The 25789-nt window shown below is 44.6% G+C and overlaps 1 protein-coding gene across 1 annotated transcript; it reads left to right on the top strand.

The window, feature by feature from the left end:
* Positions 1-417: 417 nt before the first annotated feature.
* LOC141736634 (E3 ubiquitin-protein ligase RBBP6-like) lies at positions 418-5876 on the top strand. Its single transcript, XM_074571181.1, has 3 exons — positions 418-583; positions 3126-3225; positions 5774-5876. The coding sequence occupies exons 1-3, from the start codon at positions 418-420 to the stop codon at positions 5874-5876; spliced, it is 369 nt and encodes a 122-aa protein (XP_074427282.1).
* The last annotated feature ends 19913 nt before the right edge of the window (positions 5877-25789 follow it).

Genomic DNA, 25789 nt, shown 5'->3' with positions numbered 1-25789 from the left:
TCAGATACTGGTTTTGTCTGCTGCCAGAGAGGGAGGGGAGGCCGAGCCAGGGCCACGGGGGCCGCTCCCCCTCGCCCACCCTCCGCCTGGGCTGCCGGGAGGAGCCGGGCTGGCCCCGCCGCCACAGCCCAGCGCCATTGCTGACAGCCCCAGGCTGGAGACCTTGTGGGGCTGGGAGGCGGGGCCTTCCTGAGGCCTCCCCCAGCCGAGTCTGCGTGAGGCTGCGGGGCCTGGCCATGGCAGAGCGCCACAGCCTCTGAGCACTGCCGGCCCGCTCGCCCTCAGCCTGCGCTGCTGGCCCCGGCCCCTCAGTGGGCCCTGCCCCACGCCGCCGTGGGCCCTGATGCGGTGTGGAGGCCGTGATGCCATCTGCTGTGGTAGATGCCTTTGCGTAGCAGGCACCGCCTGGCCCCGACCATGTCTGCTGTGCATTATAAGTTCTTCTCCAAGCTGAACAATGATATAGTCACCTTCGATGGCCTCCACATCTCCCTCCGCGACCTGAAGTGCCGGATCATGGGCCGTGAGAAGCTGAAGGCGGCCAACTGTGACCTGCAGATCAGCAACGCCCAGACCGACGAAGGTGCGTGGGGGCGCGGGGCCTCAGGGCAGTGAGGAAAAAGCATGTGCTTCACTAGGTTCCCTTAAACATGGGGTTGCCGAAAGGGGCTTTGCCTAAAGGGCCGAAAGGGGCTAACTTTCCTGCTTCAAAGAGCATCAGTTGTGTGTGGCAGTGACACGATCCTCCTCTAGGTAGGTTGTGTTACAATTTGACCTTTGTAAAATGCGTGTAATCTTTTAAACTTGGTACACTGGTGGCACAGATACTTAGTGAAGGTAAGGGTGTTTTCCATGCGAAAACACCAAAATACCCCAGTGGTTTTCAGAGCACAGCTAGAGAATATGTTTTGGTGTAATATGTATGAATGCCAACTTTTTTGGTTTATATGCATAACCGTTACTTCCAGTTGTTATTCGTCAGATGTAGATGCTTAAAGTCACCTTCAGGAAAAAAAGGGAAAAAAAAACCAGACAGGGATTTTCTGCCTCAGTGGGATGTTTGGAATTCCTATATGCGGACATACAGTATTGCATTTTATACCTTTGTCTGTGCAGCAGTGCTGACAAAATGTTGAAATGATCTTGGAAAGAACAAAGTGAAGCTTGAGTGAAGATGGCCTCCTTATTCAGATATTTCTGAGTACTCCAAGCTCTTACAGTTCAGTAACTGCTACTTTTCACAATGGAAATCTAGTAATAGAAGCAAAGCTAGTATGAGGTAAAAGTAAAGAGGATTTTAAAGCTCAGTGGAAAAATACGAGATGATGCTTTTAGAGATGCCGGGAAGACAAAGGGATGGTTGGGACCTATTTTACAGAGGGGGTGGGGGGATGTCCTCTTCCACGCTTACTCTAGAGGCGTGTTCTGTGAGGGCAGAATTCCCTTCAAAAAGCCCATACTCAAGAATAGCGCATTTAAACTTGCCTCCTTTTAATTTGATCTGAATTTCTTATCATAGATGTTCTCACAATACCGTGGTAGAACAGTAAACTCCAGAACTCAGGTTTCTTGAGTACTCTTTCCTGCCCTGTAACATTCTCTCAAACCCCTTGGAGAATGTGCTATTCCGCTTATCAGGCAAAAGACAAAAAAGTATAAAACCAAAAATGGGACTCTGAACGCTCTTGGGTGATTAGTTTTAAGGAAGAAGAGTGCTCTTCTAAGACTGTCTCTGCAGCTCGGAACTTGCTCAAGTTCAGTGTTACAGCACGCACTTGACGGTTTTAGTAATGCTGTGATGCGATGTCTTCAAAACAAACTCCTGCTAACTCCAAGGAAGTCATGCCCATAGGAAGAATATACTGAAAAATGATGCCTAAATTGTGAACTATTCCTATTTTGGGTCTGATCCCTGAGCAAAATCTCCCTGACAGAGCTTGGCTTGCTATCCAGTATCTTTGGTTTTCAGGCCATCGTTCTGCAAAGGTAAGGGCTTTTAACCTTTGAAACTGTAGGCAGATTACGGGGAATGGCTGCTGGTAGTGCTTTAAAACAGTTAGTCATATCCAGCTGGTGTAAGTACAATAGACAACCATTCTCATGGGAAGGGCTTTGCATTTTAAGCTTGCTCAGTCCAAGTGTCTCAGGTAGTAAGGGCAGGGTTTTTTGGGTCGTATGTAAAAGGTCAGAAGGCTTTCCTCCGTTTCAAAAGACTGACAGGGTGTAAGCCAAGGCAAAGCATGGGTAGCGTCACGCACACACTGTTTTCTAAAGGCTTTTAGAGGCTGTCTTCGTATGTAGTTTTGTTTGAGTCTCTCTGCTCTGCAAGAAGGGAATTGAAAGAGTTCCCGTCCCTTCACGTTTAATTCAAAGGAGATGATTAGCTTCAGAGGGGAGATCCCACTTTAGTTTGAGCCAATTCTGCCCTACTTGTGAAAGCAAGCTCAAAAAAGGCCAAAAGTTCTGTGATGCAAATTCTAGCACTGCCAGTTTGGGTTCCATTCAAATGTAAAGCACTGAGAGGCTGAGAAGTGTGGTTGTTGGTGGAAGATGCTCCAAGAAATAGACAGAGATGGCAGGGTCTCTTCTGCGTTCCGTCAGTCTTGAGCACTGGTGGCATTAGGTGAATCGTTTGAGTTAACAGCTATGGAAGCAATGGCGTTTTCATGCTTTAGCTCGGTGCCTATTTTGTTGCAGGGCAAGCTAGACAGACTTTAGACTCTGGTTTATGCAGGTGAGACTTTGCTGTGGGTTGTTCTGCTCCGGAGATCTGTTGGCTTTGTAGCCTAACAGAAGCAAAAGCAACTTGAGCTAGATCAGGACAGAACCTCATGCATTAGCAGACTCTCTTTTAGTGACCGTTGAGACCGTTTTGCTGTTGGCATTCCAACTTTTTTTAAAAAAGGCGACAAATTTTGTTGTCTGTGTTTGGTTCTCAAACCTGAAGATTTCTTGCAATGTACTGTTAGTGTGTTGAGACGATAAAAGCGCAATGTGACATACAAAAGTTTGCTTTTCTGTCTGTCAAGGGATTCTCTGAAGTGCTGTGTAATTAGGTATTAATCCTTAATCCTTAATCCTTATGAATGGACTAGGGTTTTTTCCTGTGTTTCTCTTGTTCTCAGAATACACAGATGACAATGCCCTGATTCCTAAGAACTCATCGGTGATTGTCAGAAGAATCCCTGTTGGAGGAGTGAAAGCTACCAGCAAAACATCTGTTAGGTAAGTATCCATAAACCATTGTATTCTTTCTAAGGGGTTTTGGTGTGATAGCTTTTTAAATTTATATTAGTTTACAGGGGCTTTCAGCTTGTATCTTTCTTGTTAAAGCTGCTGTTAATTTTTGTTGTCATGGGCTAGATTTTAATGTGTCTGCCCCAAAGCAGGCTGACATTTTTAGTCCTGTTGGGACATGGGGTTCACACTCCACCAATTGTAACTTTTCAGATGCCTCTACTGGGTTTGTTCTTGGGGCTGATTGTTCGGAGACCCATGGTCTCTACATGGATCTCCATATGGAGAAATTCCTTATTATATGTGTTTGCTTTTATTGCTTTTATAGTACAGGCAGATACACATTGTAGTGTCATCTTAGGATTTGTTCCCATCTCAGAAGAGCCTGCATCTCAGTGTTTAGACTATTTCTTGCATTTGGGCTGGAGGGTATTCTTACGGCCCAAATCTGGGTTTTTTGCGTACTAGCTATAGAGGAAAGACCCAGGGTTGCCAGCTGGCGAGCAATGCAAACAAGAAGTTTCATTCATAAAGGATTCCTAGTAGTTTCCTAAAGACAATGTCCGTTTAAGGCCAGAGAAAAAGAACAGTGTCCTAAAGCCTTTTGTGTGAGTACGATGAAGGAATAGTTGATCCTTTCCAAACTTGAAACTCAGTAAGCAGTTGAGCAGGTTACCAAATGTTACTGGTTATCTTTCTAAGTCTGTTTTTACCCTAAGCCGATGTCTGTGCTCCAGGTTTTAATTCTGTATTCCTAAGATTTACGGAGGACAGAGAATCGGGTGTATTGATTAAAATTACAGATGCTCAAATGCACTCCCGACTACAGGATTATTGCTGTCATTTCTGCATTCATACAGACCCGTTCTATGTCAGCTACATTAGCGTTGTTTGAATGGTCATATTTTCCGGCCTTCTTAAAGATATGCCTCTCCCCCACAATTAAAAAATGTTATTAAATTGTGGTTTTGCCATGTCTTTCTAGTGTTGGTTCTCAACAGAGTAGAGTGATGAGTTACAGCGTGTCTCGCACCAACAGTACAGCAGCATCCTGGTACTCATGAAGTGTCTGCAAGCAAAACCCCCTGAATTTACGTGGCTCTGCATGTCAGCTTTGGGCATGTTACTGCCGTAGTTGTTGCAGTGCTTTCAGGTACTCCCTAGTAATTCTGGAGGCCACAGAGTTGTGCTTCTAAACACTGGGGGTTAATTAAAACGTGTATGCTTAGTGATGCATTGTCAGTGCATCGTCCGTTTCTGATTGGACGGCACCCTCTCCTGGTATTGTAATGCTGCCCCACAATGAGAGGATAGATGCTGCTAGCTTCAAAGATCAGGTAAATACCTGTATGTGGGGATAAGGGAAGAACGGCACTGCTGTTCTAGCATTGACAATTCACCAGGCAGATGAGCTTTCTGCTCCTCCAGCTGGAAACATTGCAGAAGCCACTGGCAGAGTGGCTAAAGTTTGGGAATGATGAACGTACGCTGTAAGGGTGGAGAGGCCTTCAAAAATATGTTACTCACCTTGTAGTATGTTCTTCGAGGTAAGTGGATGAAGAAACCATTGGGTGGTCATTGACAGTGTTTCCTTGTACTTGCTCCCCTTCGGGAGCTGTGTGGCTGTAATTGTGAGCCTGGTGGTGGTCTAGCAGTGGCAGGAAGCATGAGCCTTTCTCTTTGTACGTGAATTCCACAGCAGCCTTTGAATTGCCTCTGCAATACGGATCAATGAGTATGTGGAATCTCAGCAAGTTTTCAAACGTAATAAATGGTTCCTAAAATATTGTAGCATTTTCAAGATCATCTTAAAACAAATTCTGGCAATCGAGGCCGCTATTTTCTTTTGTCACGGGACTCCTCAATTGAACAAAATTCTAGAAACTGTTGTCAGGTGACATTTCTAGTACTATTTTGAATCAACATAGCATATGTAACATGTTTAGTGGCTAAATATGGTAGCCGTCTGAGCACAGTGCTTGGGCTTCCACAAAGAAACGCTCTCGTAAAGATTCTGCTGCTGACATTTTTGCTATGTCTTTGTCAGATGACTGATTTCTGGTTCGCTTAAGGAAAGGTGCACTTTGAAGGGTCTAGACCATCACTGTTCTTGCTTAGAAACTAAAGTACTGTGTATGGCCCTATTTGTGATACTAGGGATATACAGACTGGCTAACGTTACCTTCCTGTTTTGATGGTTGATTATTTAAGAACACAAAATGTAGGACAGACATCATGGGTTTGATACTTAGGTAGCAGAGACGAAATACCTGAGGACTTCCTCTTGTGCTGTTGTGTTCTGTATCTGTAAGTCTTGGAGGAATTTGTGACAAAGGTGAAATGTGATTTGGGTTTTTTTTTCTTTGCACTGAGTGTACAAGAGAGAACAGTTTATGTATACGGATAAATTTCCACATTCGGTAGACTATCAGAACATAATGTTTTGACAATCCGTTTTTATAATCTGGTTTTGCTGCTTGATGCTGGGCACAAGTGCTTTATTTTAAATTCTGATCACCTTTCTTTCTTCTTCTAGAAGTCGAACTGAGCCAGTGAGTGGAACATCAAAAGCGGTATGTAAAATCACAATCTCACTTTTTTACGTTTGGAAAAGGCGCAGCATTTTTCTTCAGGTTTGAAAACACTGTCATTCGGCTGCTGAAATATAATTAAGTAACACAAGGAAATACTTGACTGGTAATGGTCTAGATCTTGATTTGCCACTTGGGTTGAATGCTATGCGTAACTACACATTTCAAAATAGTCCCTACAGTATAAAAATCACTATTTGGTGGGTTTTATTTTTCATCTTTATTTTAAGTACTTCACTGCTGTGGTGTGAGGCATTACACTAACCCTGGACCGCTGGATCTGATGCCTTGATAAGCTGTTAGGATCACCTAAATCTAGAAACAGATGAGCTCTGGCTCTGTGTTCTGCGAAGAATGCAGCCTCTGATGCTCATGGAATAGTATCCAATCAACTTAAAATTGTAAGCTTGTTGTATGTAGGTCTAAAACCACTACGTCTTAATCTGACACCTGTAATTCTGTCACCGAGTGGTTCGAATTCCTTTTTGGCCATGAATGCATGAATGCCTCGCATTGTGAGTTCGAGTTAGTTTACTGGCCCAGTGACCCAAGTAGTTAATTTTATGCATTTATGTAAACCACGTTTATAGTATTTCATCTAATTCAGACGAGTTTTTATTTCTTGAAAAGGGTTATTTTTCTTGTTGTTTACTAGCATGTGCATAAACACAAATCACATGTTCCAAAAGAAGGTTAACGTTCTTTTCGCCTCGCGTCTTCCCTGGTGTGTCTGTGTCACGTTTCTGAGTAGCATCTCGCCATCCGCTAGCACAGATGTCTCCAAGAAAAGGAAGAATCCTGGAGTGGGAGGGAAGCCTCAGCGTTAGCTAGAACTACTTAAAGTAAATGAAAGACGAAGCAGAAACGTTCCCTTCTAGTTTGCTCTGCCTGGACCTGATTTGGGTTGTGGGTAGCCGTGGGGAGGGTGGAAGCCTTGCATCACTCTTTACAAATCCTCTCTCTCTCTCTCCCTGTAAAAGCACTGCAGCCTCGGGTGCTTCTGGTGTTGGAGACACAATTAACTTTATTCTTAAAGCTAACTCACTCTTGGTTCAAAGCGTGGGCTTTTTGTTTTGGTTTGGTTTTTTAAATACCTGTATTTCTGCATGTATTTCAAAGACGAACCTGGATCTTTGTGTGGGAGGAAGAAATCACCAAAAAGCTTGCCAATCACTGTTGAACAGTAAAGCAGCAAAATTAAAATTAGTCATGATTTTTCTGAACAGGATGCACAAAAGGTTTTACTTTGAGTATTTCTTCCTTGTCTTGCTCTTATATCAGCTGTCATTCTATACGTCCAAATTTGCACTGCTGTCCTACTGTTACTACAGCCAAAGCAAGAAAGTGCCTCCGTTTTGGTTTAGTATTACTGTTTCGGTCACTGCGAGGATTTCTAGTTAGGGCTTGTCCTTAAAGGCTGCAGAAATGCAGCGCCAGGCCCATTGTTTTAGCACCGTCAGGCACAACTGTGATCCTTCCTGGCTGAATGTTTAGTTCAGCCAAGCAATCGGATTTTAGGAAACTGCTGTAATTTACACGTAACGTTCCAGCAGTGCGACTAGCCTTTTCCTCCTGTTTTTGGTGCCCTTTCCCACGTGCTTCATGTGAGTTTCTGTCTAGTCTTGTGTTTGAAATGGGAGTTAATAAATTCACTGTCGGTTCTTGGTTTTTGAGGGTTGCGTTGGCTGGTTGGGTTTGGATTTTTTCCCCCCAGTTCTTCTGCAGTATTACCTTAGGGCTGTGTACAAGTTTCATGGAGGTGTTGTTTCTGCTTGATTGATTTGGGGGACTGGCAGGAAATACTTCAGTAGAAATTTAGAGAGGAAAAAAAGTCACGAGAATGTAGGATCATTGGAAGAGGAATATGGCTGTTGGGCAGATGTACTAACTAGTACACGAATTATCTATCGCCTGCGTTTGATAACTGTTTAGTAGAAAGGAGTGCTATCGCCACCTTTAAGAAATCAGACTGTTGCCTGCAGGCCATATAATAACTGCTCCCTAAAAAAATACCGGAACTACTTAATAGTTTATGAACGGTTATGTTTCAGTTCCTGGTCAGTACAGGACTGTTTAATGCCAGACTCCAAGAGAGCACCTTCCCACTCTCTGAAAAACTGCAAAACGCTGGTGATTGTTCCTGCCGTGAGAGAGCACGGGCCTGTTTTGCGCATGGGAAAGAGAGTGGCAGACGGAGCATGAAGCTGTTGGCCCAAATCTGGGTGTGCGAAGAGCTGAGCCACACACGGAGTGGAGATGGGTGTTTATTTCATGTCTGCGCAGAGGTGGGGGCTGGGGGGAGCTCCACAAAGCCAGCACACCTTGGCTTACACGTTGTAAGCTTTTATATTTTACAAAAAGCGACTCATTGGCAGACTAGACTAATTTCTCTCACTTCCCAAACTGATTTGGGTAGTATGGCTTGTGGTCTAATAAAATACAAGAAATCAGTTTTCTCAGTTTCTGCTCTGTCCTGGTAAACACCTTTATTTCAATAATTGGAGCAGTAAATTTTTTTCTAGACTAGGTGGTGCGTTACTTTTATGGCTGATGTTTTGGACTGGTGTTTTTATTTGGGTTTCGTGGGGTATGGTGAGTTTGGCATTTTTAAACGTAGTGACAGGAGAGGCAGAGTTCACATTTCGGGGCTGATAATGCTGGTGCTTTATTTTGACAGGCACCTGCTGTCTTCATCAAAGTGTAACCGTGTGCATTTATAAATGATGAGACATGAACCGATTAATTTTCAAACTACACCGAAGATAAGTTTCCTGTAGTGCTGCTTCCTTCTTGAGTAAACTTGAATTTATTTTCTGAATGCTCTTTAGCTGGAAATTGACAGCTTCCTTACCCCTTTGACTTTTAAGCAGTCGTGAGCATTTGAGAAGGGTCCCTCTCTGAGATATTCTGGAGCAGTAAGCTAATCTCAAACGGGTTTGGTAATTGTAGTGTCTTCTCATTAACCTCATTAACCACACTCTTAAGCTGTCGTAGGTCTGGGCTTTGCTTTGAACAAATACAAGTTCCAGTGGGTTGGAAATGCCGCTTTCAGTGACAGTCAGAGGCTATAGTGCAGGCTTTGGGACTACAGTAGAGGTTAGCTATTGCCGTGTTTGGATTGTAGAACTCGACTACCTGTTTCTTTTCTTGTGAACAGATTGGTGACTCTCCTGCATCTATTCTGTGGCCCAGCTTACTAAGGTATATGAATATTCTCGTCAAATACTTGAAAAATAAAAAAGCATTTTCTTTGTACTTTTAAATCTTATACTGTCATCTGTATCTGGCTAGCACTTGTAATTTGAACAAGACTTTAATAAAATTTCTACTAATTTAAAGTATTTATTTTAACTTTAAAATGTGTGTATATTTTGATACCATCCTGTAAAGAGTAGTTCTCATTTTGGAAGATAAAAGCAGAGTACCTTATCAGCCTCAAGATGATGTAGTATTGGTCTTCTTCAGGACCCAGAGAAGCAGCACTTTAGCTGTCTACCATTTTTGATAAGTTTTGTTAATTTTGCATTGGAAACAAACACAATTTTTATGGAAGACTTGATTTGTCTGTAAGCTATGGACATTTAAGGGGGGTTTGAACAGCCAAAATAGAAGCGTTTCTGTAACGTGGACAATTGCATCCCTATTTTTGAATTTCTAGTGATGGTAGTCACGGAACCATTCTTTGAATGCTGCACAATTTCATAAATTGTGGTATATGTACAGTGGAGAGCGCAATCTAATTTGTTTGAACGCAAACTGTGAATTGTGAAAATGTGCCCAGTTGTTTCTAAGTTTATACCAATGTGTCTGTGTGGCATAATAGCAGATGTGGCCCTCTGAAACTGTTGTAATGCCATGTTTGGCTATGGAATCGCTTGCATTTTTGGCTCAATAACGTGTGACTTTGGCCGGGAGAGCACTAGTGATGGCCCTTGGTGCACAGACGTAGTGCTGTGCAATGAAATTACTCGTCTTGAAAGAGCACAAAGATTAGAGGAGGCAGGGCCTAATGCAGAGGAGACAGTTCTTTCTTCTGAAAATAAAGGCCGGAATTCATTTCCAAGAAGGAGAGATCTCTTCCTGCTGGTAACTTCTTCCCTCTCTCACTGCAGAAATTAAATTGTGTACAATTGAGAAAAAAAAATAGTTTGGAAAGCAGCCAACAAAATAAATTGGTCTCCATTAGTGCTGTCCTTAAACGTGTCCTTGGTTCTGTAAACTCCTGTGAAGTTTTGCTCGAAAAAGTGAAAAACCGTCCAAGCGGTGTACACATTTAAGCTTTTGAGAGAATTTAACTATTTCAGAAAAATGCAGGAACATACCATAAAGCAGGTCAAAGCCGTTACTTACTCTAACCTCTTCGGTGCAGGCTGGCTTAGCATGGAGGTAACGCGTTCAGAGTTCTCTGGTTCTTTATTACTGTGCATTAAACGCCATAATTGAATGTTAGTGTATTGCCAGTAATGTTTTGTGGGTTTTGGATGTGTTTTGTAAACCGTTTGGGTTCAAACAAATTAGTCAATGATCTCTAAAGTTTTCTGGAAATGTAAATGGCAGTGATTTCATAGATGTCGATCTGGATTATGTTACTGTTGAGCAAAAGCTGTGTACGTGAAACAAGCATTTAAGAAAATGTTGAAACTAGTTGGCTGCTTTTGTGCATGACTGCCATTAAAACCAAAACCATGAGTGGCTGATCTGACCGACAGGTGCTTGAAGGTCCAGATCACTGAGAGTCACTCCCTTAGACCCTGCTCGTATCTGGACTAGTGCGTAATTTGAACATTTGAACTAATACGTCTCTACTAATCAGATGGCTTCAATAATTTGAAAATCTGATTCTGCATAAGGTCGATATGACAATCTGTGTGAGCTTAACTGTGTTTCTAATGTGCCTGTCAAATAATTCCCTGACGCCATGTGTTGAATATTTGCATGTTTTAATTACATGAGCCTCTGGTTGCGTATTCATGCCATTTAACGTTAGCCACTGAACGTATGTGCGTGAGGCATGAACTCGGCCTTCCTACAGAGATGGTGAATCTAAGTTTCCCCAGTGACTGGCTCAGAGCCCTGAATTGAGATCTCCCTCTGAACTGTGCTTTGGAGGAGGAGTGGATTTGTGTCTCTTCTCGGAGTGGATGGTGAGCTAAGGGATATTTCACCCTTAAGAAACCTGAAGTTAAGGCAAAGGATGTCAAATGAGTTCAAACCACTGCTCAAGCCTTTGGAACATCCTGGCTATCTTCATTTAGGAACATAAGTATTTGAGTGAAGCAACCCTTCTGCTGGGTAAAAGGAGAGGATGAAAGGCTTTTGCCGCTTAACAGAATCACGGACAGATCACTTTAAGTGTGGGTCTTGAGATGAGACGTGCCTGCATTTCTTTTCTTAGCAGGACAAAAGTTTGGAGTCTGTTCCCAGAATTCAAAAGAGCACAGGAATTCCAAGGAGTTTCACGATGGAGGTGAAAGATCCCAAAACAAAGGGTGCTATGCTGGCAAACACTGGAAAATACGCCATACCAACTATTAATGCGTAAGTATGGAATTAATTGGACTGACCAAAAACTGAAGGAGAGAAACCACGAGTGAATGTCTGAGTGGCAATGCAGCCGAGTTGGCTGGCATCTGTAATTGCAGGGGAGGAAGCATTGTCACCGTATCTTAACCTTAAAATCTGCCATACTTTCTAATATGAAAACAGGGTGGTCCTACTGTTCGTGCCCCTGGAAGTTGGTTAAACGTGTGGTAGGCTGAGAATGTATTTCTGCAAAACATTTCCATAGTGTTTACACTTGGAGTTGTTCTCTCAGAAAGCTCGTTTTGCATCTGGTTTATGTTTCAAAGGCTTCTTGCAAAATTTATGAAATTGGACTATTGGACCTGAGATTTCCTTCCCCTCTGCCTTTTATCAAATCTCATGTGTGAAACAGACTGAAGTTTTCCTGTTGCTCCGAACTAAAAATGCTACTGTGTGCTGACAAGAGTGGTTCTCTTAAAAAGGAATCGGTAGCACTTCTGTTTTTCTGTCACGGATCTCCTTTGGTAGGAGCTGTAACATAGACTTCGTTCACTTATAAAATGCAATTACTCGAAGGCTAACTCTATCCTGAGCCTGCAATTTATATTTACCCTCTGGCAAAGGAGGGCTGGGATTCATTTCCCCTGATTTCTAGCCGTCAAAAAATGATTTTTCTAAGTCTGAGCTAATTTCTTAGTTGATCCAATGAATGGTAGAGTTCTGCAGAAGGAAAATTGTTCCCCCCTCCCTTCTCTGGCAGTTGAAACTAAATGCCTGTGTTTTAGAAGGCTAACGCGGAGTGAGAATATTTCCATCCGTTATTTTCCTTTGATAAAATTAAAAGCTTGGAACAGTTTTCATATCCACATCTTTAACTTTTTTCTTTTTCCTTCCCCACCCCACCCTCCAGGGAAGCTTCTGCTAGAGGAAAGAAGGAAAAGCCGCCCTTTTTACCCTCATCCTCTGATGATCCGATTCCAGATGAGTTGCTGTGTCCCATTTGTAGAGATGCGATGACCGATGCAGTTGTTATTGCCTGCTGCGGAAACAGTTTTTGTGGCGAATGTAAGTGTTACTCCCCTGATTGTTGATTCAAAACCTGATCTTCTGAAAGCAGAAATAGGAGAGAACTAAATGATTGTGTTACCACTTCTATTTACTACTTAAGTATCCCCTGAGTAGGAAAAGAATTTTCTCACATAAAGGAAAGAAAAATAAGGCAGAAAGCTTTTTTTGCTTTTTATGCATGTAGTTAAATCCTCTTTACCCGCGGAGGGATGATTATGAGAAGAGTGCGTAATTGTGCAGGTGATTACAGGATTAGATAGTGAATGCATTTAGTGTCTTTCTCTCACACAAAATTATGTGGCCAACTCTGGTGACTTGCTGTGGTCTGCAACAAGCGGATAGTTAGGCATTTAATCCACATTCTTCTCCACAGGAGAGTTGGTTAAAGCCGGCAGAACTCAACCCTACTATCGTTTTTTTGAGATGAGTTTTTTTCAAGAACCTTGAGGTTGGTGACTTGTCACCGTAGAGCCTGGAAAAAAAGAGGAGTTGAACCATCAAGACGCAGCCTGCCCTACATCTTCAAATGTTCAATAGTGAAGTACCAAAACTGCGTAGCTATTTACTGCATACTAGGAATTTTTTACACTCTTGAACGTTTATAGCTTGATGCTCTCAGGGCAAGAGCAGATTCACCCATTAAGCATATACGTCTGTTTATAAATGATTAGAACCCTCAACATTTCCTTCGTTTGGCTAAAAACTATTTTGGTGATTCTAATGATTCGCAGGTATTAGAACAGCATTACTGCAATCGGAGGAACATACGTGCCCAGCATGTCATCAGGCAGATGTTTCTCCTGATGCTTTAGTTGCCAACAAGTGCCTACGCCAGGTAACGTGATGACTTTGATGTAAACTGTTTGCATGAAAAGTCTATTTGTAAAAAGCTGAAAGGGAAGAAAATAGTACTTTACGTCTCCTTAAGAAAGGCTAAATTGAATAAGGCTAAATTTACTTTTCAAATGCTTCATCTGTTATTACAGAAGCTTACACCTTTAGAGACAGTCTGGCAAATTCGGGTCACACTTTGTTTAACGTGATTGCCTCCCTTTCCAATTCGATGTTAACACAGAATTACTTTAAGTGCAGATACTCTGAGGTGCCAATCATTACTGACACTGTTTAACATCCCGTGTTTGTGTATCCGCACGTTGATTTATTTCAGGGTTGGTGGCATTTCCAGGAATACACCAGTAATTTTACTCTGTGGAGGTTTTTGTTCGCCTATCTACTGACGTTTCGTAGTACGTTTTTGTAAATGTTTTTCTGCCTCTAGGCTGTGAACAACTTCAAAAGTGGAACTGGCTACAGAAAGCGGATTCAGCAGCAACAGCAGCGGCAGCCGCCACCGCCACCACCTTCACCACCACTCGTGAGACAAGCAATAACCCGCAACCTGCAGCCTCTGCTCCGGCCAAAAATGTCCAGACAGCAGGCACCAGTAATGATTTCATTGGCTTCTCTGGCTTCTCCTTCTGCTTTGGCATTGTTGGCCCCTGGTCTGTCACCTGTGGCAGCCTGGCTGCCAGTAAGTCCCTCTTCTGTCATTGTCCCTGATCTCCCTCCAGCAGTGCCCCTACCTCTCCATGCTGAAAAGCCAGATAGACCTTCTCGGTAAGTAAAGCTATAGAGCAACATGAATATGAAACGCTGAAGTTAGATTCTTCTTCTTGCTCTCCTCTGCTAGCGAGTGACATTTAGTGACATTCATTAGTGACATCAGTGACAGTTCCAGCTATTTTTTTTTACTTTGAGTGAGGACACTTTGATAAGTTGGAAGTACACCTCATGCAAGAAGCTTCTCAGAAGTATTTGTTGTTTGGTTCCCCTATCAGTCGTTCAGTCCAGCTTTACCCCGAGAGAGGAACCTTTCTTCCCTCTGATTTGAAGTGGCTAGGAATTCCTAAAGTAACCATTCGGTTACGTCAGACCTTCTTGAGTGCATTCATTTCTGTGTAGTACTAAGGATCTCATGTTCTCATGAAAAGTGTAAAACCAGCTGGAGGTAACATTGATCAGGTGTTTTCATGTTACTTTTTCCTACAGTATTTCTGCCATCAATGGTACGATAAGTCAGAGCCATCCTCAGTAGTCACAGGGCAGTCAGTGATGCATGCAGATTGGATAACAAACATTGAAACACTACATTTGAAGTATTTACAAACATGACAGTCTAACTTTGCAACCCAGTGAATTAATATGAAAACACATGAAAAATCTGAACTCTAGTTTAGGGTTTATCTTCTTTCAGCTCGATGCCTTGAATGCAAACAGCCACTCTGTCCAGAAGGCTGTCAGGCTCCACCGTACCGTTGAATACAGGGGCTCACAATTCAAAAGAACCTCTCAGGCAGCCTCCGAACTAGAACACAGCCGATTCCTAATAGAATTTCCGTTCTTGCATCATCCAAAACTGAGGTTCAGCATGTGGGTTATACGTACTCTAATCCTCCCATGCGCAGCCAGCTTAACAAATTCTGTTTCCAGTGAGCTGTCTCTTTGAATGCCGGTATTCCACGTAGACTTCTCTTCAGGGCTTCGTGTGGAATCGCCCAACTTCCAGTTGGTAGATCTGGTGAAGATTACTTTTTCTTTATTTGTTTCCATTTACAGTAGTCAGCCTTTTCTCACGTTGCTTCCAGTAGCACATCAAAACACTGTTTGAATAACAAAAATTCATGTTTTTTGTAGCGGTGCTGATACTGTTATACCTCCTGGTGCTCTGGTGACTGCTGCTGAGCTTTCTAGATCTTCCTCTCTGTCAGTCAGCAGTTTGTTGGAAGAGAAGGTAAATTTTATTTCAACGTATGCAGTGAGTCCTGTATTTTAGTAGAGCTCATTTTCCAACTGTTTGCGTTTATTCACAAGGGCTGTCAGATTCCTGTACTAAGACAACCAGCATTACCAAGTCTTCTGGGCCCCCAAGGGCAATCAATGCCCACGACTGGTAAGTAACTAAAACTTTAGAATTTCTTTTCAGAAATTATCATCAGATAAAGTGAACAGGATTTTTTTCTGTTTCCTCTCCCCACTCTGAAAGGTCATCCAACGAGAGCCAGTACACCTCGCTCAGCGGGTGGCAGACCAGGCTGGGACCTGTAAGTGTTCTGCAGAAATTCAGTATATTACTGCTCGTAACCTGTTAAATGAGGCCGTAGCACGTAACTTAGATAACAGCTGATTTATAATGAGGTAAGTGTGCCCAGATAGCTGTGGAGAATACAAGTGGTAATTGGGAGACCTTATTGTGGCCTTCCAGTACCTGACGGGGGCCTACAGGGAAGCTGGCGAGGGGCTGTTTGCAAGGGCATGTAGCGATGAGGGGCAATGGTTTAAACTAGAGCAGAGTGGGTTTAGATTAGACATGAGGAAGAAGTTCTTTACAGTGAGGGTGGTGAGACACTGGCCCAGGTTGCCCAGAGAGGGGGTGAAGGCCCCATGCCTGAAGACATCCGAGGGCAGGCTGGATGAGGCTCTGAGCAACCTGATCCAGTTGAAGATGTCCCTGCTGACTGCAGGGGGGTTGCACTAGATGGCCTTTAGAGGTCCCTTCCGACCCAACACATTCTATGATTCTGTGATTCTAATTAGTTTTGAAATGGTTTGATTTTAATTGTCTTTGACAAAGGGCATATGTGATGGCACTAAGATGATTTAAAGTAAAACTCCAGTACACGATTGAAAAGAGGACTCTGAAAAATTAACACTTTTTGAGGAAACCGTAAGTAAGTACATCTAAAAATGAAATACAATTAAAGAATCAGGTGGAAAGATGCCCTCTTGATTACTGGCTGAATCGGGCTGAAGAAATTGATTTCCCCATAGAATTCGGCCTCCAGCATTCTTTTTTTAACAACCTAGTTGATACTGATTGAGCAAATTATTGGAAGAGTCAACGTTCTTATATGATGACAATTTTGAATTCCTTCCATTTAGTCATCTCAAATAGCCAAGCTGCTTTCTCTCAGTTGGAGAGAGAGAGAAGAGTCTGTTTGATCTATTACTGCTGTGTCAAGTGAGTCCTTCCTTTTGGTATATATTTGTTCTAGACAGATTGTAAGGGTGCATTGTGTTTATAAAATCTTGAAGAAAAATGAAAACAAAAGCCAGGGTCCATGCCACAGATTATCTAAACATCTCAAATTCAGTAAGCAAGAAAATAACAATTTGGGGGTGAGAACAGGCCAAATACATCATCATGAGTCCGCAACATAGGAAGCGTACGTGGAAGAAGTCCAAAGATGTTTGAGAGAAGATTAGTTATTATTTGTGCAGTACTTTGAAGGTCAGAAGTGTGAAGTATGAGGTGTATCAAGGATTGGTAGAGGAGCGGTGGGCACTTGGCACGTGGGAGTCTCTCCTAAGCACGGGCAGCCTCCATCCACAGTCGCAAAGCTGCGTATAGGGAGAGAAGACTGAGGGAACTGCTGGGGGTGAGGATGTGGGAGGCAAGTGTGAGGATCAAGAAATGCGCGTAGTCTCAAATGGAAGCAGGGAGAAAAATGCTTAGGCTGAGAACACGCAGTGCTCGCCACCACGCTCCGGCTTCGTTCGCTTTCCTCTCTGAAATCAGAGCAGAGTGTAACAAACGGTGACACGTGTATTTGGGTTTCTTTAGAAGTTCCAGTCGAGGACGCCTGCGTGGTGAACGTACCCAGAGGACCCAAGCCCCAACGCTACCAGCATCAACAGCAGTCTTCGTGCCAGCGCCTCTGCCTTCCTTGTACCCTCCACCACCCCAAGCACTTCCTCTTCTACCGGGGGCACTACGACCACAGTTTCCTCCCCAGTTTCCACCTGGTCAGCCGCCATCTGCCAGCTACACTGACTCCCCTCCAGGATATCCCCCAGCTCCTGCAAACACGTCATCAGCCTGGGTACCAACAGCAGTACCAACGGCGCATTCCGATCCCATCCCAGTGACACAAGCTCCTCCTTTATCTAGGGAGGAGTTTTACAGAGAACACCAGCGACTGGAAGAGGAGTAAGTACTTGGCTCAAGGAAGTTGTGTTTGTTCTTTTTGATTTTTGTATTTTGAGAGCGTACTGGACTGCAGTTACACTGAAGTGCATCTGGCATAAGCAAAAATGACATAGTATTTTTTTCAACAGGCTTTTTTCTTGCAGATGGCAAACGTGCAAAACTAAAAGAAGACAAACGTAATTCTAAAACTGTCCCTTCAACTTACAGGAATTCTAAACTGGTTTTGCTTAAATAGGACATGCACCTTTTGCGCTTGCGTGCAGTATACGTTTTCTCACGTTGGGCACGGTTTGTTTCTTGGTGTCGTTTTGTCCTAAAGGTCAAACTCTAATTGTAATAAAGGTCAAACAAATGCTTTTGCTAAGGAGTTGATGGAATACAAAAGGTGCAAAAGGAGCGCAGGCGTTCATTTTCCAGGTAAGTGCTCGACATGTCCATAATGGAGAAGCAGATTGTCTAGAAGAATCAGGAGGAGTTCCGCTCCACCCCTTGGTCATTCGATGGACTGGATGGTTCGAGGCGTTAGCAGTGACAGGAGTTTCATATGTAGCTTACTAGCTCAGATGTATGGCAGAGGTTGCTGAGGAGAAATAACTGGACTCTAGACGATCCAATGTGAATCAACAGAAGCCATTTATTAAGCACAGATCATCATCATATTTATACCCTGCGTTGTAGCCGTACACGTGACTCGCTTATTTCTGATTAGCCAGTTACACTGTCCACGCGCTGTGCATGCAGTTCATTCACACATCAGATTGGTTACAAGAATTCGCGTCGTAAATTGCTTAGTCACTAGCACAACATGTTTTCTGCCTTCTCAGTCCCATTTTTCCCATGTACTAATTCCATCTTCTACCACCTGTTTTGCCCTTAATCTAATCTCTCACAGTAGGGAGGCTGGCTCACATGGCCATTTTCTCTCAGATACACTCCTACAATACCCCCTTTTTCTTCTTGAGCCAGACAGACCTTATGCATGGCATTTTCTATCATGTCAGTCACTTTGCGGAGAACACACGAGGCTACCATAATCAATAATAATATAACCAACAATAGCATGAGCCCTTTAGTAAATCCCGTTATACCCCATGAGCTTAACCAATCATCAAAAACATTTTTGACCACTTTTAATTTGGACATGTTATCCTTCAGCTCCCGTAACTGCTTATGAATGGATGATGAGTGGTCGGAAAGGTTCATACAACACATACCTTCAAAATCTTCACATCCATGACCCTGAGCTAACAGCAAAAACTCAATAGCCGCTCGATTTTGCAACGTAGCATGCCGAATGCTATCAACATCAGTAAGCAAGCTAGATATGATTTCAGTTTTAGGTTTATCTGTTTACTTGCCCAACACCCTAACTTTCTAATATCTCCTAGGGCTTTCCCTGCTGCAACCCCGGGGGCTAGCAAGGATGTTACAACCGTAGTGGGCAGATCCCAAAACTGGACTTCTTCGTTACATGTCAAATCAAGGGTCACGACAGATCGTTTCGACCGTGCATGCCGATTCGTCACATTCCACGCCGTGGTGTTCAATAGATCTTTCAGTGACAGCTTAAACATGGTCAATTTACCTATATAACATGGCCCTCCCACAGGTCGCACAGGAACACCTTGCCAGGCGCGATCACCACAAATCAAAAATAATCCTGGGGTAGGGCCTTTGCCGAATCGTTCTTCCAATGATTCCCCACCCCTGTGGTGGCTCCACAAAAGTTCACTAGGGTCGTGTTAAACGTTGGGTAAACTGAATTGAATCCTGCTGTATTAAAAGGAGCCGAAACACCAAGGGTTCTTAATTTTGTACTCAGCTGCAGTGCTTTGCTCCCAAAGAAGACACAAGACCCGTTACGTGGAATGGAACTGAGCAAATCAAGTTCTTGTGGTGGGACAGGGGCAGTGACGTTAAGTGAATTAATAATTCACTGGCGGTCAACACCGCCAGTCCTATAAATTTCGTTTCGTACTATTGTGCTGACAGAACGTGTTGTATATGGCTGGGATGGACACGTTGTTGGTCTGATTACAAGCTTGTTCTAACGTCAGTTTCAACACAGACGCATTCCGAACGTACCCAGGAAACACGTGGGGGTCATATATGGGGACTCCTATTAAACATGTTCGAAAAGGATCCCCTGGGGTTGCCATAGATAGGCAAAAGGAATCTTGCCCCATCTGATTAGCTATTGTCACCCATATGTTTTCTCGGGGCATGATAGGTACTGCAGGATGGCAGCTGCAAATTCCGATCACAAGGATAAGCCCGACACTAATTCCCAGTGGCATCTTCAAATATCAGTACCCTTGCCCTTCTTTCTGCGCTGTAGATGACCGAACCTGTTGCTACAGTGACGTACCACCTGTTCCCACTGGTCCTCCGGAACCGACCAAACCTGTGGCAGCAGCACCGTGTAACGGCACCGTATGTCACACACCCTGGCCAGTCCTTGTGAATGGCAGGCTTCCCTAATCTCCTGCCGTTCAGCCAGCTCGTGTTGAGGTGAACCTGACTCTATATGCCCTGTTGCAATAGCTAAACGAATTAAACCCGTCACCTTACTTAGTTCTTTATTAAAACACACAGCACACCGGATTTAAAACACACAGCACACCGGATTAAAAGACACAGCACACCCTGTCACCTTACTTAACTCCTTATTAAAACACACAGCACACCCTGTCACCTTACTTAGTTCCTTATTAAAACACACAGCACACTGGGCCGCAGCACGTGGTCTTTCAAACCACCACCGGCCTCGACAATCCTCACAAGGCACAAGGATCCATGGGTCACAGTTCCACACCTAGGGCACTGCACTTCTTCAGCCCTCACCATCGTTGTTGGTGTTGTGGGGTAACTCATTCCAATCCGTCTTCTCAAACCAGGGCTTTATCCACTTGGCTGGTACCCATCTGGTTCCGGCATCTGTAACTGTGGAATTTGGATAATGAGGTGAAGTCTCTGTGCTCAAAGAGCAATTCAGACTGGCTTTGCTATCTCTTGTGCAGCCCAGGGGAGCGAAGGCTTGTCTGGCTATCACAGGATACATAAATGACGGGGTAGTCCTGGGGAGCCAGGACAGCCCTGCTTTTCGTCAGCAGAGACAGTAAAATCAAGATAACAGAGACCTTGTGTAGCTCTTTGTTTCCTTGAGAGGCTCCCATGCCCGGTAATTGACCTTTGCCTCATTACCTGTGAAATGCATATTAAAGTTGACACCCTGCATATGCTAATGAAGATTTTAGACATCATGCTAAACATATATGACTATAGCACTTGTCTCTCCACCCAAATCATAGTACACGTCACCTGGGGGAGGGAAACCTCATAATTTTGGGGCTAAAAGGATGGAGAAAATGACTGTTAAATTGGGAGAGAAGAAACTTGATACCTGACGGACCAGTCGATGGGCTGCGTTCTCTTCCTCCACCCCAGGCAGGGACGCCTTTCTGGGTAAGCGCTGCGCCCTTCACCCTCTGGGGAATGTTACCCCGGCTTGTTGTACTATCGTTATTTTTGCTAGCAATATTAACCTTCAGTAATTAGCGCTATTGTAGTCAGTGAATTTATCAACGGCAATCTCGAATCTGCGACTGTCGCTCTCAATAAAGTAACTAGTTTCGATTATTTGTGAATCTGATTCAGTGAAAGTCCTTTGGTGGGACTCTGATAGTAAATCAGTGAAAGTCCTGGGACTCTGACAGACAAATATCAAAACTACAGTCTTTTTAACGCGACAGTAACGACACAGGCATATCCTCGACCCCAGGTTAATAGTCTACACGGTCCTTCCCACTTCCCCGTCACACTGTTTTTAACTGCTACCATGCCATTTTCCTGCCTAAAATCCCCCAGGTCTCTCTGCAGGCCTGCGCCGTGCCGCACGATTGGAGGTACAAGGCAGCGTTGAGGGAGGCGTAGGAAGTTCAGGACGTAAATGGCTTTGTTCAGTCGATCTAAAGGGCTCAGCCCTTGCTCTCCCCCTTTCTGTTTTTGAAGCAAATTTTTTAAAGACTGGTTCATGCGTTCCACTATGGCTTGACCCGTCGGAGAATGTGGTGTGCCAGTCACACGTGTAATGCCCCACAGCTGTAGAAATACCTCTGTTGAACGGGCTACGTACCCTGGGCCATTATCAGTCTTTATCACACGCGGTACGCCTAAGGCCACCAGCGCGCATCGCAAATGTCTTTGTACATGTTTACTGGATTCACCAGTCTGCGCAGTTGCCCAAATTGCAGTTGACTAACAGTCTACACTCAGGTGTATAAATTTCAGTTTTCCAAATTCTGACACATGGGTTACATCAGTCTGCCAGAACTCCAAAGGTCCATGCCCTCGGGGACTGACGCCTGGGTTGAAGTTAGGTATAAATGGTTGACAATCAGCACAAGTTTGCACTATACCTCGGCGTCAGACTCCGAGATCCCAAATTGTCTGCGCAGCATTCGTGCAGATTGATGGAAGAATGTATGAGAGGCACGTGCTTGCACAAACTTATCTGGAGGTGGTGCGGCCCATGCAGGAGCCACAAGTTTATCAGCTCGTCTATTGCCCTCAGCTAAACCTTCTGGGAGCCCCGAATGGCTGCGAATATGGGTGATGAAATAAGGATCGTGCCGTTCATTGAGTAGGAGCAACAATTCATGGAGCAGGGTGAACAGCTGCTCATCTCTGACCTCCTTCAGCAAAGCACGCTCCATTCGTTGAACGATTCCAACCACATATAAGGAGTCACATACGATATTAATACCTCCTTTTGTCCACCTGCAAACCCTTCTAGTACAGTGTGTAATTCTAGCTTTTGTGTGGACCCTTTACAGTCCGTGATCACAATATCATGCTATTTATTGTCCGTGTACCATGTTACTGCTGCTTTCTGTCTCTTCCCCCCGGCATCTGTAAAGATTGTCAGCCCTCGGACAGGTCATTGAGGCAACGCGGGAATTTCCTCAATCTGTCCTACTTGTAGCACACTAAAAAACTTGTGCGGAGGCGAATGTACCTTAACTGTTCCGGCACAGTTCAAAAGCGCAATCTGCAACGCCATAGAGTGTCGTAAGGCCCACTGCAAGTATTCAGCTACTAAAGAAATTACCACATATTCAGGTTCCTGACCGGATATCTCAACGATCCTCTGACGCCCCTTAATCACAAGTTGCGCCATTGCCTCTATCCTCGGGGTAACCGTACGCTTTGGTTGGCCAGATAAGAAAATCCACTCCAAAATTTGTAGCGGGTCCCTTTCCTGTACCCATTGCATTACTAAAGCGAAAGGATGTTCGTCATGATTTATAATTAGTAAACCTATCGAATGATCAGGGTCCCATTGATGCACATATGCGTTGACGACCCTATCACTGACCATCTGCATCGCCTTCTGCACGTCTAAGGATAACTGTCTAGGGGCATCAACGTCACCGCCTCCTTGCAACAGGCGCATGAGAGGTGCTAAGTCTTCGTTCGTAAGACCACACAATGTACGAACCCAGTTTAGATCTCCTAAGAGTTTTTGAACATCATTCAGCGTCGAACTGTGTGTTCTAATCTCCAACTTCTGTGGCCTAACTGTAGTTTTAGATATTTCCCATCCTAAATATTTCCAGGGTGGTTCTTTTTGAACTTTTTCTGGTGCAATTTGTAACCCTGCTTTCCCTAGTACCTGCTGCAGCTCCTCAATAGCCTTGTCACACTCGAATTGTTGTCCAGCTGTCAAGATGTCATCCATATAATGATAAATTATCCACTCAGGGTGTTTTTTCCGCACTGGTGCCAAAGCCCATGCTACGTACATCTGGCACAAGGCGGGTGAATTTTTCATTCCCTGTGGCAACACTACCCAATGATACCTGCACATAGGCCCGTTCTTATTTGTTGTTGGCACGGAAAAAGCAAATTTCAGATAGTCATCGGGGTGCAAGGATATTGTGAAAAAGCAGTCCTTCAGATCTATTATCAGAATCTCCCACCCTTTAGGGATCATGGTAGGGGATGGCAAACCTGGCTGTAAAGCACCGCCATTTGCCACTCTTTTTTGGGATGGTAAAAATAGGTGTATTCCAGGGGCTGGTTGTTGGTTCTATATGTCCCTTCTCCAACTGTTCCTGTACTAATTGCTCAATTGCTCGATTTTTTCTGAATTGAGCAGCCATTGGTCCACCCATACCGGGTCGTTCATTTTCCACTTCAATTTCAAAAGAGGTCGCCCTTCCCCAACGGCCGCCCCAGAAAACCCGTCCCCCCAGTCGTTAAGCAAGCACCCAGTTGACTTAAAGCATCCCGGCCGAGCAGGCACACCGGCGCTACTGTCACATACGGTCGTATTGAACAAGCTCCACCATCAGGCATTTGGCATTGGATCACCTCTTTGCTTATTCTTGTTGCCTGAGTTCCTCCGACCCCCATTATGGGTATAGCTGGGTCTTCTACGGGCCAAGAGGGTGGCCAACGACCTTGACTGATAATAGTCACATCAGCGCCGGTGTCTACAAGCATATCAAGTATGCACTCTTGACCCCCTGGTGCTCTTAGGGCAACTCGCTGCAAGGGCTTTGTTTTACTGATTTCAGGGCTAAATATATATCTGCATTACCTGTTGAGCCAAAACCTCTATCCCCCCTTACCTGATTTCCGGCCGTCGGAACGGCGGCCTTAAATGGCATGACTTGTCCAATGTGAGTACCCGCTGCGATATGCACGGTGGAGTGGGTGTCCATACCATTATTTTAATTAGACCTGTATAATCAGCATCTATTACCCCAGGTAACACAAACAAACCCCGTCTGGTAATGGAAGATCGTCCCAATAATAGTGCACTCAGTCCATACCCCAGTGGCCCTTCCATATCAGTAGGAATGCACTGCACTTGGGAGTCTGTAAGGGTAACCTCCTTTATTGTTGCCACGTCCACTCCGGCACTCCCTGTGGGGCAGAGGCTGCGCTACCCACGCACCCTGACCCTGAGGCCTGGTTTGTGTCATCGCGCTTGGGCCCCCCGCGCTCATCAGCCCGTTTCCCTATGGCGTGCCATCCTTATGGAATTTTGAGCGGCATTCAGATGCTCTATGTCCAAATTTCTGACACCGATTTCATGTGCCCATAAATCCTCCCGTTCCTCCGCTCCTAGCAGGCGTCATATCTGTCTCTCCCCTCTGCTTTCCTACTCTACACTGTATCTTCAAATGACTGACCTTCCCACACTTAAAGCATTTTGGTCCTGAATTACGATTACTGACCAAGGGCTTGACAGCCGCAGCAAAAGCGGAGGCCAAAAATCCTGCCTGTTCTTCAGGTGTCCCTACCCTACAGCATGCCTCTATCATGTCGGTAATGGTGGCGTGTCGAGGCAAAGTTTGCAAGACACGCTTACAGGCTGGATTTGCGTTCTCTACGGCCAATGATTGAAATACCGCCTCTTGGGCTGCCACTGGCAGTTCTCCCCGGTCTAACGCATTCCTTAGTCTACCAAGAAACTGCATGAATCCCTCGCTGGGGCCCTGTTTTATCGTCGTATATGGGGGAGTGACCTTGCCATCCTCCGGCAACGTCCTCAGTGCTTCGCGAGCCAACTCTGCGGACTGTTGTAAGATAGCGACATCTAGCCGCGCTTGTCGCTGAGCATCAGCGAAAGGACCTGTTCCTAATAACATCTCCATGGTTGCCAGCTGCAACGGATCCCCCTCCACTCTATTCAAATTCGCTATCACTGCACGTTGTACACCATCCTCCCACCTTGATCTCCACGTTAGTTCTTGCATTGGTGTGAGGATAATGGACATCAGTGTCCAGCTATCAAAAGGAGTCATAAAATTAGTAGTGAAAATATTGTTAAGAAACGACTGAGTGTAGGGAGAACTAAGGCCAAAGTCATACACTAATTTTCTCGCTTCTTTTACGATCAGCCAAGGAAGACCCTCCCATCTATTGGGATTCCTTCGACCCCCCGTAGTTCCCCCCAGTATCACCGGAAATGCTGTTGGTAACATTATACCCTCTACCAAGGCATTTTGAATGATTCCTTTCCAATGCACTTACGGATACGGCGGCTCCCCTGAGCCCGCGGATGCACCCCCCAACTCTCCTCCCACGTTCCCGTTACCCAACTCTCTTCCCGCGTTCTTGTTACCGCCGCCCCATACACCCCCCCGCTTTCACCCCACTGTCGCCTCTCCATATTTCATATCACTTGCTCCTCCTCTTGTTTCCATGGTCTCTGTTGTTCTCTCTCTAACTGTTCCAAATTCTGTTGCAGTCTTTTTGCCGCCGCGCACGCGCCTTGCGGCAATTCTTGTTCAGCGGGAGAGGGAGGCGACGGTAGAAGCGGTGGGTACAGTGATGGATCAAAAGGTGGTCTGGGGTGCACATCAACATG

This window comes from Larus michahellis (assembly GCF_964199755.1).
Source record: "Larus michahellis chromosome W unlocalized genomic scaffold, bLarMic1.1 SUPER_W_unloc_1, whole genome shotgun sequence".
Taxonomy (NCBI): Eukaryota; Metazoa; Chordata; class Aves; order Charadriiformes; family Laridae; genus Larus; species Larus michahellis.
This window is presented reverse-complemented; position numbering and strand designations above follow the sequence as displayed.

Bases quoted from the DNA above. Each gene is read 5' to 3' on its own strand.
- LOC141736634 (XM_074571181.1), top strand. From the start codon at position 418: ATGTCTGCTGTGCATTATAAGTTCTTCTCCAAGCTGAACAATGATATA. The intron at 584-3,125 runs GTGCGTGGGGGC...TCTTGTTCTCAG, and splicing joins CAACGCCCAGACCGACGAAG to AATACACAGATGACAATGCC. The intron at 3,226-5,773 runs GTAAGTATCCAT...TTCTTCTTCTAG, and splicing joins ACCAGCAAAACATCTGTTAG to AAGTCGAACTGAGCCAGTGA.